Below are 17,195 nucleotides of genomic sequence, written 5' to 3'. Positions count from 1 at the left end.
ATCAACTCAGAATTATCCCTCAAAGTTTTTGTTGCGATGTCACTAACACCCTCTATATATGTATATTTTAGCCTAGATAAGCCAGTATGCCATTAATCATTCGTCATTTGGCCCCCATCCAATCACCCAGCAAACAAGAATTTATTATTCAAATGATACGCAGCGAGAGTACGTAGGAATATTGGAAAAAACATAGATGTATGAATGTTGATACTCATTCTCCTTGAGTAATCCTTTAAAGAGTTTATCTTAAGTGGCGAATCTTGGATGGAAGAACTCGGTATTAGATGGTTTCTCATATCAGTATTTTCGTTAACCCTTTAAGGTATTAACGGTCTCCACGTCAGATTCTTGGGATCTGCCTTACCCCGTACACTTCATACAAATTTACCTCGTTTTACACAGACACTAGGTACATATTGAGGTTATCGTACACGCGCATCTATGTGTGTGACGTCTGTCGCCATATGATTGAAGACTAAAAGTAAGACCGACATGGGGTGAGGTAAACCTAGCTCAACCACTGGCGGGGAGCGGAGAGTCGCCGTTATCGTAGTTTATTCCTTATTCTTTTAATCTGCGATACGTTACTTTATGGTATACCAACTATTCATAGAAGCATTATAGTAGATAAATTCGATAATTCATTTAGGGTAAAATCGTTTTTCAAGCACGTCGCGTAACTAGGTTCCGTTTAGTATTTATTGTATGACATGTCCACATGAACTATAATTTTGGCAAAGGGGATCGTCTGCGTGTGTCCTTTCCCGTATTGCTCTAAGGTTATGGAGGTAACATATCGAGGCCGATTTTGCAAACTTAAATCATGTCTTATCGACAATAGCAAAACGTGCAAATCTGATTCGCCAAAAATTTCAGATAAGTCAGTTAGCGATGTCAGCGACGATAGTAAAAATAAAAACAATTCGTGTGCTCCTATTTGGGAGATTTCATGGTCCAAAGCGTGGCTCAATAAGTAAATACAATGGCCCCGATTCCTGCAGACACCTCCTCAGTTTACTTTAAGTTATACCTGTCATTTTCTTATCCATCGAAAAGGATAGGGGCAGATGATTGACAGTTCTTAATTTTAGGAAGAAATGAGTGACTAACCCGGGCGAATTAAAAAGGTATCTCGCTGGTATGCAAATTGTTTGACGCGTGCTGTCAACTTAATTCTGTGGGGTTATTATTCAATGTTAATTTTTATAGGGTCCTTTTCGGCGGATAAGAAAATGACAGATATAACTTAAAATCAAATTAGATGGTGTGTACTGGAATTAGCACCAATAAATACATAATTAATATAATATAATATATATTTAATGCACAAAAAATATATTTATTTACATAGAATCACTTACTACCACATTTCAATCAATCAATCAATAATACTTTATTGCACAACAACATATACAAAGGACATAAACATACGAACAAAAACACATACTACACTACACTACTACATACTACACTACTACATACTACTACGTACTTTTTGTACTATACTACATTTTTTGATGAATATTCTAAATCAATCTTTTGTTTCAGGTTTTTCGCTGTACTCTACCCACTAAGGCTACCAATAGCTAGAAAGAGAAGTAAAATGATGCTGACATTTGCATGGATAATCGCGTTACTATGCAGTTTGCCACAGGTTAGTACTTTAAACATCTTATGCAAAATATCTCTTAGCTATAAGTTAACTGTAAGTGAACTCCACTCCCACAGACAAACCGAGGAATTGGTTTTGTGGGTTTTTTATTGTACCAATATTTTTTGTATTCTTATGAAAAATAAACGTTTTACTTACTTACTATACGTATATAGGTACCTGCTTTGAATTACGATTTTCCTACGTAAGTAACAGCGTATAACAATCGACAGTGACAGTGATAAATATATATGGGATTATGTCAACTTATATAACCTTATGTCAGTCTCATACATTTTTAACACTGGCAATATGATTATCATATTCGTTCGCAACTTGGCAAATTCTCTATTTGCTTTTAATGTGCTGCGAATACAGATGTCATAATATTTTACACAGGTAAAAATCAAAGGGGTCAAATTTACAACACAATAATGTCAATATACTTATTATTGATGAATAACTCATCCGTGCTCTACAAACATTGTTCACACAAATATTTAAGTATATAAGACAATCTTGAATATCCTTATATCGGTAAATTCTTCAGTGCATCTGGCAGCTAAACAGTTTGATCGTCATGTTATATCTTTGTAGGAATGGTATGCAGAATGAAACGTAACGTAAAGGTGTGTGAAAGGGAGAGCGAGGAGTGAGCGAGAGAGAGAAGAGAGGATTGCGGAATGACAAGGAAATGGCGGTCGTTATTTTTCAAATGGAAAATGAATTAACTTTATAAAACGTTTTAAATAAACATAGATTAAATAAATAAAATCTTTTCCGTCATGCCCCATCCCACATCTATTTTATAAAAAACAGGTTGTAGTAGATACGTTCCTCAAAAACTATACAGATGGCGCTGTACAGATTTTGCTTCCTTTAACCTTCTAATTTCGTAGATAACAGACACATGCATTTTCTTTCTTTGTTTTTGGGTATAAACGTTAACCATTTTTATTACAGTCAGGCACAATTACATCTTCCACTCATTTATCATTCTGATCAAAATAAAGACAAGCAATATAAGTATATTACCTAAGTAGGTAGCAACATAATTCTATATATAGTATGATCCAAATATCAAGCAACAATTGTTATTATAATATGCTTGACAACCAATAATGCCGCCCAAATTGTACTGTATTCATGTGTTGTCTGATTGTTGAAATTTAGTTCTGTGCAATAAAGTATATTTGATTTGATTTGACAATCGCGCAGCACGCGTCGCGTATTATATTGAGCGCTTCGACCAATAAACGATACGAATGCTATCTACCGTTAAACGGCTATTGGTCGTAGGCCTCGATGTAATTCGCGCCGCGCTCGGCGTGGTTGCCGTGCAGAGCCTATGACATTGTAATTTTGAATAATTATGTGCCCGAGTAATGAGAAAATAGGTAATTATCACGTTAAAGCTGTACAACGCCATCTGTATTGTTTTTAGTGAACGTAGCCTAGAAAGACCCTCATTGGTCGCTAGCCCATGTCCACCGTTTGACATCAGGAATGTTACGGTTACTGCTGTAGATTGACGATAACCGTTTATTTTTCTAATTCTAAGAAAAGTGGAGAAAGTCAAAGATAACTTTCCGTAACTTTGACAGTATAATATTAGTCTTCCGTTTTCCGCATAATTACCGAAAAATAAGCAGTAAAGTTATGCCATTTTTCCGTAAAGTAACCATCAAATAGGAAGAAAACTTGAATATAAATTAATTTATTGACCCATTGCTTATAATTAAGGTACTTACGGGTTCCAAACGCATTTGAATACATTGTGAACTATAAATTAAAAAGTCAATTAAGGGCTCTGACAAGCGATGTCGCTGTAATGAGGACCTTTTAATTCTGATGGGGTGAAACTTTATTACTTCTTTTGTAGGCATCCGATCCAATTTGAAAGTATTAAATTTCTACACCTATCGACAAAAATACATATTAAGGGTAAGCCAAGTTGCGAACGATTTCGAAAAGCAAGTGACAGTGATAAAAATATGTATACAGAATGTTAGTATTTATTATCTGCGTTGTCGGGACTCTTAAAGGGAGCGTTGAAGGGAGCTGTTTAAAGAAATAAATATACTGACGGTCGCAAGTCAATATATTTATGAAAACATTATGAATGTACGTAAAAATGTATTTCTCCTTCCGAGAAACTCTGAAAGGCATACAAACAATACAAGGAATAAAAATAAAATTGCTATTCAAAATTCTAGATTAAGTAAATTAAATTCATCTTTTTTGGGGTTATGTACTTATACGTTTTTACAATAAAATACCAGATAATATTTTAAATTTGTCAGAAAATAAATTTAAAGACCATGTGAAGCTTACTTTATGTAAAAAAGCTTATTATAAGATTAATGACTACATAAATGATAAAAAATGTCTGGTATTGAATGTGTCCCTCTAGTTATTAAATAACTTGTAATTGGTTTTTAAAAGATATGTTGCTGTTGCAGTTGTTGCTCTTGTCATTTCTTCTACTCAGCCATAACACCTTGCGTAATGACGTAAATTCAAAAATGTTATATTGACCGGTCAACAAGTTTATCCATGATAATTACGTTGAATAAATGATTCTGATTCTGAGTGACACCTCCGCCGTACTGAATACTGAGGATGATTCGGCTCATGATTCCAAGTCAATATCAAGTGGAATTTTCAATCAAGTGGAATGTGGAATTTAAGTGAAATAATACAATTTGTCAATCCCTTCGTCCACGTTCGTAACCAAAGTTTCATAACTAGTTATGAAAAAATAATTTTATTCGCTATTTGATAACCAGTTATCAAAGAAGACTCTTTTTCCATTTTCGTAATTAATTATTATTTCTAACCAGTTACGAAAAAGGATTTTTTTTTGTAACCGTCTAAAGTAGCTTTTACACAGACGAGGTGAGGCGAGAAGGGGATTGAAATCGCGCCAAAAAATCATTAATATGATATATACCACCTTTTTTCTGATACCACTATAGCATAGGAACTATTTTCTCGATAAGTTGGCCATTTATAGGCAAAAAAGAAAAACATATTCAATTATTTTTTCCCTCCGGACTCGTGGTCACACCAGGTTGTCACACCATTTATTGTTGCATTGTCTAATTAATTAAACAAATATATCAGTATTTAGTATGCGTTTAAAGAAACGAAGAACAAACGAAGGAACAAAGGTTCCTTATGAGAAAGCAGCAATAAATGCTATTCGTAAAATGTTTCCAGAGACAATAGTAAAGGGGTCTTTTTACCCATTTATGTCGCAGCCTTTTTAAAAAAGCCAAACAGTTGGGAATAAAATCAAGAGTGCAGAGGCGGCATGTCGCTCGATGTGCTAGTCTGGCACGTCTACCCATAAAATATATTACTTCGGGCTATAATTACATAGGTAATGAAAAAATCTCCAACAAATGAGCCAGTCACAATAGTAAAGGGGTCACGGCCACTGACAGGCGTAAGGGAAAAAGTAAGTGTTTTATAGCAGAGCATCTTAACAACCTTTAATACTATGACATTTTTACACCCTTCCTTATAATACTATTCTGTTTATATGAATAATACCTTTGTAATATTACTGAAGGGAGGCATTTCTCGTAAACCAAATATAAATGGACACTGGTTCACAGTCATAACGACCACTTTTTACATCCATGATATTTAGAAAATAAATCAGCACAAGGCAAAATGAATTCCCTCAGGGTAGGATTGCTATTAAACCGTACCCTTTTTGTATTGAAATGATAAAAGGTAATATTATATGTTACATGCGTGATCACGAATGAAAGAAAATTTTGGTATGTCCATTTTTGAGTTAATTTTCGATGGAGTCGTTAATTTTGTGTATTATATTTTGTACACGATGCATAGGTGTATTGACATATCCTTATCTAGTTAAACACTAATATTTGACGATTCGAATTGGTGGAGAAATACAAAAGTTTTGTAAATATATATCCTGAATCTCAACGCGGAATTGAACCCGGGACCGTAGTTGTATTGTTAACTACTAAGCCATTTTCACAAAAGTTTCCTAATGACAGCAGCATGATGGCAGGCTACGTTCACCAAAAATAATGCAGATGGCGTTGTTCAGGTTTAACGTGGTAATCACCAAATTTCTCATTATTCTGGTACATAATTATTCAAAAATACAATGTAATGGCAGAAGCATATAAAAAATAATTGTTGTTTGATATTTGGATCACTTCATGTATAGAATTATGTTGCTTTATATATTGCTTCTCTTTATTTTGATCAGAATAATAATGGGTGGAAGATGTAATTGTGCCTGGGTGTAATAAAAAACAAATATAAAAGATAAATGTCTGTTTTCCATGAAATATGTTAAACGAAGAAAAATAATATATGTACAGTCATGAGCAATATAATGTATCCATTTTAGGACTCTGTCGCACTAACATATTTGACGTTTAGTGAGACTTACTGTTCAATTTGTCAAAAAAGTTAATGTGACATGGTACCAAAGTGTATACATATTAATGCTCGCGACCGTACAGCGCCATCTATATTGTTTTTGACGAAATTAGCCCGGAAAGTTTTTTATTATTAGCCCTCATTAAAATGGCTTATTGAAAATGGATTCGCAAGCTGATGCTTTTTTTTTTTATTATTTGCTGTTCAAAGGTAAACTCATCACCAGTGAACGCGTGGACCGACTTGACTATTTTATTTTTAAAATGTTCGTTATTTTTAGTTATAATCCAAATAAGTGTTCTACGGAAAGACAAAATAGAAAAGTAGACCGTGTATGGGACATACCTAATAGTCTACCATTTATGGTCAGTCACATCTCTAGCGCGAGCAAGCCAACGCGTCTCAATGTTTGGATCTTGTAATTAAATTAATATCCTAAGTAATACAGTTCATTCAATTGTTTGTGTGGGGTTTTATTGAAATTACCAGCGCTCCCTACATAATGGTCCTTCGTCGTCGTTGCAAGGTCCAAGGTTGAGCAGCTTTTCCGCGTCGCGAGTGTGGCTCACAAAAATTTTCATCCGCCATTAAAATTCTCTACGTGAGAAATGTGTCTTTATTGACAAAATCGTGGACTGTTAAGTCGCGTTTAAGTAATTTTTATTACAAAAAAGTGCAGTGGTTGCCCGATGATGCTATAATCGTCTTAATAAACTCTGTCACGTCGTCGCTGTTAAGTGATATTTTAAATTTTAAATCTCTACGTGAGAAAACAAGCGTGAACTGTTAAGTTGCGTTTGCCAATTAGTGCAATGAACGTTGCTGTTAAGTGACTTTAAAGTTCATAAAAGTGCATTTAATTAATAATTCAAAACAATTTATTTGTTTATCTTCCATTTTTCATGGTTGTGGTGCGATGCTATAATCGCACGAACGGAGAACTTTGTCGTGAACTTTGTGTACAAACCAACTTTTCATGCAAAGGATGCTGCTATAAGTGTCAATTTAATCTTCGTGTAATATTTAATTTCGTCTTCGTGTTGAAGACTAAAAAGTGCGGATTGAAAACATTTAAATAAATAATTAAATTCTCGAGCTTCGAGTTGTCGCCGAGAGTGTGAACGCGCCTGAACGCATCGTGGTGCACCATAGACACATTATTGACATCGACGCCCGCGCTCACCGCGCATTTCCGCGTGTGCGCGTCGCACCCCGCAGATGTTGGAGGGGGACTGGGGGACGAACGCGAAAGCAGCCAACGCCCAGTTGACGCCATCTTGTCATTCTTGTTATCATCACTGATAGCGTGAAATTCGTTCACAACGCATATTTTTATTTTTCAATTTAAAGCTGTTTTACAGTGTTGTTTTACATAAATATTTTTAATTTAACTCACAACTATGGAGTTAAACAAATTGATCGCCGCCCGAGGCGTTGCTAAAGCAACAATTACGAGGCTTTTTAATCTCTGCCAAGATGGGATAGCACTGGAAAAATTGAAACCCAGTGAGTGCGAAGTTAGAAAAAAGAGGCTTATCCAGGTATTTCAGGAGTACTGTGACACTAATCTGAACATTTCAGTTTTAGACCAGAGTAGCGCAGAGGACATCGCCAAGTACGAAGAGCTGTACTTGTCAACGCTGGCTATATTTGAAGAGGCCTTACTACTTCAGGCTTCAGGTAAATGCATGAGCATGGTCTCCGGCGCTGCATGCGAGGATGGAATTACTGGAATGCACCGATTACCACCCATCAACATAAATAAATTTAGCGGAGAGGTATGTAATTACCAAAACTTTATAAGCCTTTTTAAAAGCATTATTGATTCAAATGCAAAACTGTCCCCATGCGACAAACTATATTATTTAAAGTCCTTCTTGGAAGGTGAAGCTGCGAGTTTGATTATGCATCTTAGCCTCAAAGCTGAAAATTATACAGTTGCACTGCAACTTCTAGAAGACAGATTTGACAACAAAAATAAAATCATCAACACTCACATTAACTCACTGCTAGACATGCAAGTTATGACCAGGTGTACGGCTTCTGCATTAAGGGAAATTGTTTCTAAAACAAGACAACATCTGGGAGCTTTACAAAACATGGACGTGCCTACTAACCATTGGGATTTGATAATAATATGCATTTTGCAACGCAAAATTGACCCATACAGCCTGAGATGCTTTCATCTGGAGTTAAAAGAAGAATTGCCTGATTTAAAATCCTTTCTTAAATTTTTAGAACAACGAGCAGCAGCACTTGAAACTGTGGCAAACAGCAGCCAAGGTCATGGGAGTGGTGCAGTGAACAGCAGCCGCGGAGCGAGCCTGGTAGCCATCACAAACACACAACGAACACCACCTAGTAACTGCAGGTTCTGTAATGCAAGGTACCACAAACTACATATGTGTGAAAGGTTCAAACTGGCCTCGCTATCTGACCGTGTACAATTTGTAACAACAAATAAGCTGTGTCAACTTTGTTTAAACAAGCATCCTAACAAGTGCAAATTCATTTTTAAATGCTCATTTTGTAAGGAAAAACACAACAGTTTACTACATCAGGATAATCCAGAGAAAGTTATCAAACAGGTAGCACTTTCCATAAATAAATGTGATGATGTTTTGTTGCCAACTATTAAAGTCAAATTAATTGATAAAAATGGCCACGAATTTTATGTAAAGGCGCTTTGTGACTCTGGTAGTCAACTTTCATTTGTATTATCTGACTTGACAGATAAAATTAACTGCAATTTAACTGATGAGCATATGTCCATCAGTGGGATTTGTGATGATAAAAATAAAATAAACCAAAAGGCGTCATTTCAAATTTATTCAATTAATAATAATAGCAAGTTGGATATATCTTGTTGTGTCGTGCCAAAAATAACCTGTGACTTACCACAGTTTAAAATTGATGCAAACAGCATTAATATGCCCTCTCATATTAAATTAGCAGACCCAGACTTTTATAAGTGTGACAAAATAAGCCTACTGTTAGGTTGTGATTTGTTCTTTCAAATCTTATTGCGTGACAAGCTTCCGCTTACTGCTGGATTGTGTTTGCATAATACACTCTTCGGCTATGTTGTGGCTGGCAAGGTGTCGGAGAGCAGTGCTTCTTCTTTGTGCAGCAATACAGTAAGTATAAATAATGATGAACAGGTAATTCAATCTAAAAATGAAAATGACAGTTTAGACAGTTTAGAAATAAATATGCAGAATTTTTGGAAATGTGAACAAGTCTCTGAGATCTACAAGGAAGCTGCTTCAGACCAAGAATTAGCTGAATCGATTTTCACCGAGTCTATGGTGCTAGAGGATGGTAGATTTCAGGTGGACTTGCCATTGAAGCAAAATTTAGATCAATTGAAGCTAGGAGATTCACTTTCTCGTGCTATTCAGCGTTTTCATAACCTTGAAAAAAGATTTGCTAAGGATCCTGTTCTCTTTCAAAAGTACAAGGCTTTCATTGAAGAATATTTGTCTTTAGGTCATGCAGAATATGTCGACATTGAAATATATGATTTAGAGAGTGGTCAAATTTATTTCTTACCCCATCACCCCGTTATGAATGAAAATAGTAGTACAACTAAGCTAAGGGTTGTTTTTGATGGTTCGATGTTCACCAATTTGGGGATTTCATTAAATGATGTTTTATTGAACGGTCCATGCGTTCAAAATGAGTTGTTTAACATTCTAATTTTGTTTAGATTGCACAAGTATGTTTTTGTCACAGACATACAAAAAATGTTTAGACAAGTGAAGCTTAACAAAGCTCACTGTCAATTACAAAATATTTTATGGAGGGATTCGCCTCAAGAAGGCTTGAAATGTATACAATTACAAACCGTAACCTACGGCTTGAAAAGCTCCACATTTTTGGCAACAAGGTGTTTGGTAGAATTGGCTCACAGATATAAGGATTTGTATCCATTAGGGGCATCTATCTTAATAAACAATACATACATTGATGATGCCAATGTAGGTAGCAATGACATTGATTCATTAATTGAGATGAAAAAACAATTGATAGAATTGTTGAAACTTGGAGGGTTTACACTTCACAAGTGGAGTTCAAATGACAAAAAAGTATTAAATGACATTCCTTCAGAATCAAAACAATTTACTGAGATTGATTTGTGTAAAGATGAAAACCAGTGTGTCAAAACATTAGGGGTTTCTTATAATATTCATTCTGATACACTTAAACTCACAAGCCCTCAGCAAGTATTATTGGAAACTTATACAAAGCGCCAAGCATTAAGTTTCATTAGTAAAATGTTTGATCCTTTGGGTCTTGTAGGCCCAATCATTGTGCTTGCAAAGATTATTATGCAGTTAACTTGGTTAGCTAAAGTTTCATGGGATTCTCCTCTCCCTTCTGAATTAAATAAAATGTTTATAAAGTTTGCTCAAAACTTAAATGATATGAAGCCAATAATAATTAAAAGAAATACTGACACAAGCAATGCACAAGTCATTGAGTTAGTAGGGTTTTCAGACGCCTCAAACAAGGCCTATGGGTGTTGTGTGTATTTAAGAGTGATTGACAAGGAAGGGAACGTTAAAGTCAATTTATTGTGCTCAAAATCAAGGATAAATCCTATTAAACCTTTAAGCACACCTCGCCTCGAACTTAACAGTGCGTTATTACTAGCCAAATTAGTGAAAAAGATTTATGATCAAATGATCAATGCAGGCTTCAAACTCAAAGTACATTTATATGTGGATTCTCAAATAGTTCTCTCTTGGTTGAATACAGCCCCTGCTAAGCTAGGTGTGTATGTAGCTAATAGGGTGAAGGCAATCTGCGAGCTGACAGAAACTTTTTCATGGTCATATGTCAACACAATGGAAAATCCTGCCGACTGCTTGTCCCGGGGAGTGGATGCCCACTTACTGGTGAATGTTGACCTGTGGTGGCATGGGCCACAGTTCTTACAGAACGCAGATTGGGCTCACAGCTCTGAGAACACTACAATACTTACTGATATCCCTGAAATGAAGGTCTGCAATGTAGTTACTACTCCTAGTAATGAAACTTTCAAATTTTTGTCTAAGTATTCAGACATAAACAAAATGAAACGAGTTCTCGCGTTCATATATAGATTTATTAACAATTGTAAAGTAAAAAAAGAGAAAAGGGAATCTGGATATTTGACATGCAAGGAATTGAACTTTGCCTTAAATATGATAATTAAACATGATCAAAATGAGCACTTTGCTGATGAAATTAGAGATTTGTTGTCTAATAAACCCATAAAGTCCAACTTAAAATCGTTGAATCCTTTCATAGATGGAATGGGAATTCTTCGCGTTGGGGGTAGGTTGCAGAATGCTGCCATTCCATATCAGCAAAGGCACCCAGCTATTTTGCCAAAAAAGTCTGTGATAACACATTTGATAATTCACAATGAGCACAGATGTTTATTGCACGCTAGTCAGAAGTTATTACTTGCTAGTTTACACCAAAGGTACTATTTAATAAACGGTATTAGGGAAATTAAGCATGTTATTTACAAGTGTGTGACTTGCTTCAAGCTTAAAGCAAAGGCATCTCATCAATTGATGGGCTCTCTTCCCTCAGATAGGGTGAACCCCAGTAGGCCATTTGAAAAAGTAGGGATTGATTTTGGAGGTCCATTTTCCATTAAATTGCACAGAGTTAGAAAACCTCTAATACTGAAGGCATACATAGTACTATTTGTTTGTTTTATAACAAAGGCCATACATATTGAACTGGTGTCAAACATGACAACAGAATGTTTTTTGCAATGTTTAAAAAGATTTATTTCACGCCGAAACAAACCCTCTGTAATCTATTGTGACAATGGTTCAACCTTCAAAGGTGCAAAGAACCAACTTAAGGAGCTTCACTCATTACACTCTAATAAAAAACATCAAGATCAAGTAGGTCATTATGCCTCTAATCTAGGCATTCAGTTCAGCTTTATACCCAGCTACTCACCTGTATTCGGAGGGCTATGGGAAGCAGGAATAAAAAGTGCAAAATACCATTTGAAGAGGGTTGTAGGTCAGCAAATTTTAACATATGAAGAATTAAACTCAGTTATAATTCAAATAGAGGGCATTTTAAATTCTAGGCCAATACTGTCTTTACCATTAGTGGATTCTAATGACATGTCCTACTTAACTCCAGCACACTTTTTGACTGGAACCAGTTTGACATCTTATCCTGAACCTGATCTTACAGATGTTCCCATCAGTCGCTTGTCATTTTGGAGACAGTGTACACAAATGATTCAAAGTTTTTGGAAGACTTGGTCAAAGCAATATTTGACACAGCTTCAGAGCAGGCCAAAGTGGCACCATAATGTTCCTAATATCAAAAAAGATAGCTTGGTCATTTTAAAGATGGATAATACATCACCGTTGGTCTGGCCAATGGCACGAGTTGAACAGGTGTTTCCAGGGTCAGATAGCAAGGTCAGGGCTTTAACAGTCAGAACCAGTAAGGGTACTGTCATACGAACTAGTGTGACAAAAGTTTGTGTCCTACCTATAAATTAATAGGTTTGTGGTGGTTGCCATGCTGGATTTGTGGTGCTGGTCATACTCCCAGGTGTATGTACAAGGCTATGCCTTCCTATTTGTGCTACATACATAATTGTTACTTTTAATTTTTGTACCTTCTGTTTTATTGTGCAACAAGTATTATTATTAAGCATAAATTAATATTTAGTTACTGATTGTAATTGCAGAACATTTATTGTTAACTAATTCTTTAAATGGCTTAGTAATCTTGTTGTATTTGAATACATTTTTTGTGTTCCTGCTGCAGCCAGTGGTTATATACTGATCCCAAGAGAATTTCTCGTAGGGCTGGTCTGCACAGCGATATACGGTTTAAAAACCTGTTATGTTTATATAAAGTAGGTAATAAATAATACCTAATATGTGGTACCTATGGTGTTTCTTATTCAGTGGTTACTAAATACTGTTTTCTCAATTTGCTTTTTAATAGCATTTATTATTTTCTAAGCTAAATAAGGATATATGTGCTTAATTTGTATTCCTTAAATTTTGTTTTTAATTACTTAAATCACAAGATGTGAATTTAATTTTTATTTCTCACTAAAATTAGTGATTAGGTGTTTTATGTTATACTTACCATTCATGTAAATATCACAGGAGAAAAGTTATAATTGTTCTTTTAAGTTCATTCTAATGTGAGATTATTCTTATAATGTAATGACTAGATAACTTAAGTACTTACTTACCTATATAAAGTTTTAAATACTTACTGCCAATCTTGGTACCTATAATGTTGTTGTGCATAGCATATAAGATAAGTATGGGTTTAATACAAAATTTGTAAGTTTATATACCTGTGTATAACTTCATGGTTTCAAGTTGATAATATGAAAAACAAAATAAGGTTTGTAATTAAGATTTAATTAATTCAAGGTTTTAAAAAAAGAAAATAAGAACTATGGTTGTATAACTTATAATTCATTTAAATAATTTGTTTTGTATAACAGTAAATTTGACTTTTTTGCTGTCCCCAATTTATGTATGGGACATACCTAATAGTCTACCATTTATGGTCAGTCACATCTCTAGCGCGAGCAAGCCAACGCGTCTCAATGTTTGGATCTTGTAATTAAATTAATATCCTAAGTAATACAGTTCATTCAATTGTTTGTGTGGGGTTTTATTGAAATTACCAGCGCTCCCTACAGACCGGAAAATTTCTGGGAAAAGATATTGCTCGTATTATATTACTTTTCTCCAGAGGATTTTTATATGAGTTGACGACTTTTATATGACAATCATTCGGCCTTGGCCCGCTAGAAATTGTATTTTTTTTTTTTCAAATATAATCGTCCCAGACGACGCTTAGAGTCGGGGTTCGCGCCCAGCTGGTATACTATCCATCATATTGTCTTAAGAACCTATAATAAGACACGTCAAAAATACAACTCAGCAGATTCACAATAATTCGAACGCTTGGACGAGACAACGTCTATTGGGCGGCACAACAAGGTCGATACAATATCATCATCATCATCAACATTATCACCAGCCCATTAACGTCCCCACTGCTGGGGCACGGGCCTTCCCTATGGATGGACAGGGAGATTCGGCCTTAAACCACCACGCGGGCCCAGTGCGGATTGGTGGTTATTAACGACTGCTAATGCAGCCGGGAGCAACGGCTTAACGTGCCTTCCGAAGCACGGAGGAGCTCGAGATGAAACTTTCTTTTTGTTTTGTGGTCACCCATCCTATGACCGGCCAATATACATACGGATACAAATACTTATATCTAATCTAGTCTGAAAGATCCCACTACTAGGCCAAAGCTTCACCTTCCTCTTTCCATTTTTCGCAGTCCTGTGCGTACGGCCAGTCCGGTAAACGTCCAAGTCGTCACGCCATCTCTTATAGTTATACTTCTTCTTATCGTGTGGGTTGTGAGGTGGAATACCAACCTCATCAACCCTGGTGTCAGGGTTATTATTGAGCCGCCAAAGGCCCCTGACATGACTCGTGTAACGTACGTATACATACGGATTGCTATGGTTTAACCTTTAAATCACATATAAATAAAATAGAATTACTTCAAGTAAGATTTCTCAAATTACTAGTCAGTAGGAAAACAAAGATAACTGTAATGGAAATTATATAACACTATTTAAGATTTTTGTAATGTACTTCCTGTTAGCCTAAAGCACACCTAGTAAGTATTTTAAAACATAATAACTAAGCGAACTCTACTCCCACAGACAAACCGAGGAATTGGTTTTGTAAGGTTTTTATTGTAAAAAAAATTCTGTATTTTTTTTATGAAAAATAAACATTTTACTTACTTACTTACTTACATCAGTAATTAGTAACCGGGACCAACGCCTTAACGTGCCTTCCGAAGCACGGATCATCTTACTTCAGGACAATCAGGTGATAAGCCTGTAATGTCCTAACCTGAATTCGAACCCGGGGCCTCCGGATCGTGAGCCCAACGCTCAACCACTGGACCACGGAGCCGTTATAATTCATAGTTATTATACTTTAAAAGACATACCTACCAACATTCAAACTTAAATTCATATATTATAATTAAATTCAAAATTACTTGTTCCAGAGTTTCGTGTTTCGTGTAATGAGTCACCCGAAAGTGCCAGACTTTCAGCAGTGTGTTTCGTTCGAGGCGTTTTCAAGTCAGCAGCAAGAGTTGGCCTACAATGTATTCTGTCTCTGCGCGATGTACTTCCTACCACTGCTCATCATAACTGTCTGCTACACTTGCATATTCTACGAAATATCGAAGAATTCCAAAGAAATTACAGGTAAGATTGCAATTTTTTAGGTTTCCGAACCTGAAAAGGAAAAACGGAACCCTTACAGAATCACTTTGTTGCATGTCCTTTCGTTTGTCATTTCTGGGAACGAGTGGAGGTATCAAGTTGAAATTAAGATCTAATACTTGCGTCTGCGGTCCCTTGAAGTTTTAAAAAATACAACGCAATTCTAACATACAGCCAGTCTTAGCAATATTTCAATACATTTCGTAGGGGAACAAAAACGTACGGGGTACTTGTACTTTCCAAAGACTTAGGGTGGTATTAATAAACTAATTCCAGCTTCGAAACTGCCCCCAAGATCATGCCAATGTGACAGTTCTTATATATATACAGCCATGAAAAAAAGTGCATTTCTTCGAGGCAATGACGTCATAAATCGTCTGAAACAGACGTATAAGGTCAATGATGATATATATATATATAAAGCGACTTGACATGATCTTGAGGGCAGTCTGAAAGCTGAGATTAGTTTGTTAACATCACCCCTAGATTCATGATTATATAGGTAGCACACGTAAAAGAAAAAAACCGAAAATAGTGTTGTTCTATCACAAAAAACAGATTTTTTTGCGATAACATACTTTTTTGCAGTTTGTAAACTATTCGCAATCTATTTCGATGTGCCTATGAAGACAATTATCTTTTGATCTCCTCTCGGTGCGCCACTCGGAATCGCACTAGACTGGATTTTTATTATATCAGAAATCAGAATCATTTATTCAACGTAATTATCATGGATAAACTTGTTGAAGGTCAATGTAACATTTTTGAATTTACGTCATTTCGCAAGGTGTTATGGCTGAGGAGAAGAAATGACAAGAAACTGCAACAGCAACACATCTTTTAAAAACCAATGAGGATATTACAAGTTATTTAATAACTAGAGGAACACATTCAATACCAGACATTTTTATCATTTAGGTAGTCATTAATCTTATAATAAGCTTTTTTACATAAAGTAAGCTTCACGTGAGCTTTAAATTTATTTTCTGACAAATTTAAAATATTATCTGGTATTTTATTGTAAAAACGTATACATAACCCCAAAAAAGATGAATTTAATTTACTTAATCTAGAATTTTGAATAGCAATTTTATGTTTTTTTCAATTCAATTCAATTCTTTATTCATAATAAACATTACACGTCAACAAATATTTCGATGAGTAGGTACACATTATAACTATAGATTACTTTACAATATTACATCACAATAAAATCATAACAATATACAAATTACATCGCTATATTGTCGTCATCCAAATTTTATATTATTGAGAAACTCTGTTAAGTCATAATAGGCTTTATGAACTAAATAATGTTTTAATTTATTTCCAAAGCATGCGTCGCTGGGCGCACCCCTGATATCACTGGGTATAGCGTTGTACACTTGTGGCCCAATCACATCCAAGAGCCTGCCAGTTTTGTGGCATCTCGTCCTTCGAGTAAACAACAAGTCACCACCGCTTCGACGCAAAGGACGGTCACTATTACGCATCTGAGCTATAGTAGGGAATATACTGATATTATGTCTCATATACTTTGCAACAGTCAATATATAAATACTAGGAAAGGTTAGTATATTATATTTTATAAACAAGTCTTGGGCGGGATGATCCCAAGGTACTTTCGCAATTATGCGTAGTGCACATTTTTGTCTTCTGAATGGCAATTCGCGGTCAGCTGAGTTACCCCACATGTCAATTCCATACGTCAGTATTGAATTAAAGTATCCATAGTATGCTTTCATCATATTCTCATCGGATAGGCTCGGTCTCAGCCTCGAG

General features: G+C 35.5%; 2 protein-coding genes across 3 annotated transcripts in view; both read left to right on the top strand.

The window, feature by feature from the left end:
• LOC126370574 (adipokinetic hormone/corazonin-related peptide receptor variant I-like) overlaps nucleotides 1-17,195 on the top strand; it is a 131,313-nt gene that overhangs the window by 71,168 nt on the left and 42,950 nt on the right. The window contains exons 3-4 of the mRNA XM_050015518.1: nucleotides 1,552-1,657; nucleotides 15,191-15,395. Of these exons, the coding sequence (XP_049871475.1) occupies nucleotides 1,552-1,657; nucleotides 15,191-15,395 (311 nt within the window). The remainder of the gene's footprint in view (nucleotides 1-1,551; nucleotides 1,658-15,190; nucleotides 15,396-17,195) is intronic.
• Nucleotides 6,423-13,748, top strand: LOC126370517 (uncharacterized). 2 transcript variants are annotated; one of them, XM_050015389.1, is made up of 3 exons: nucleotides 6,423-7,591; nucleotides 7,667-7,863; nucleotides 8,324-13,748. In XM_050015389.1, the coding sequence occupies exon 3, from the start codon at nucleotides 8,488-8,490 to the stop codon at nucleotides 12,613-12,615; it is 4,128 nt and encodes a 1,375-aa protein (XP_049871346.1). In that variant the 5' UTR covers nucleotides 6,423-7,591; nucleotides 7,667-7,863; nucleotides 8,324-8,487; the 3' UTR covers nucleotides 12,616-13,748. The 2 variants fall into 2 exon arrangements, with proteins under 2 accessions (XP_049871346.1, XP_049871345.1); XM_050015388.1 differs by having other exon boundaries at nucleotides 7,667-13,748.

This window comes from Pectinophora gossypiella, chromosome 11 (genome assembly GCF_024362695.1).
Source record: "Pectinophora gossypiella chromosome 11, ilPecGoss1.1, whole genome shotgun sequence".
NCBI classification, from domain to species: domain Eukaryota; kingdom Metazoa; phylum Arthropoda; class Insecta; order Lepidoptera; family Gelechiidae; genus Pectinophora; species Pectinophora gossypiella.
This window is presented reverse-complemented; position numbering and strand designations above follow the sequence as displayed.

What these genes read in the sequence shown, in the direction of transcription:
- LOC126370517 (XM_050015388.1), top strand. Translation starts at nt 7,486, where the DNA reads ATGGAGTTAAACAAATTGATCGCCGCCCGAGGCGTTGCTAAAGCAACA. An exon ending in ACTGGAAAAATTGAAACCCA is followed by an intron (nt 7,592 to 7,666) that starts GTGAGTGCGAAG and finishes TGAACATTTCAG; the next exon opens with TTTTAGACCAGAGTAGCGCA.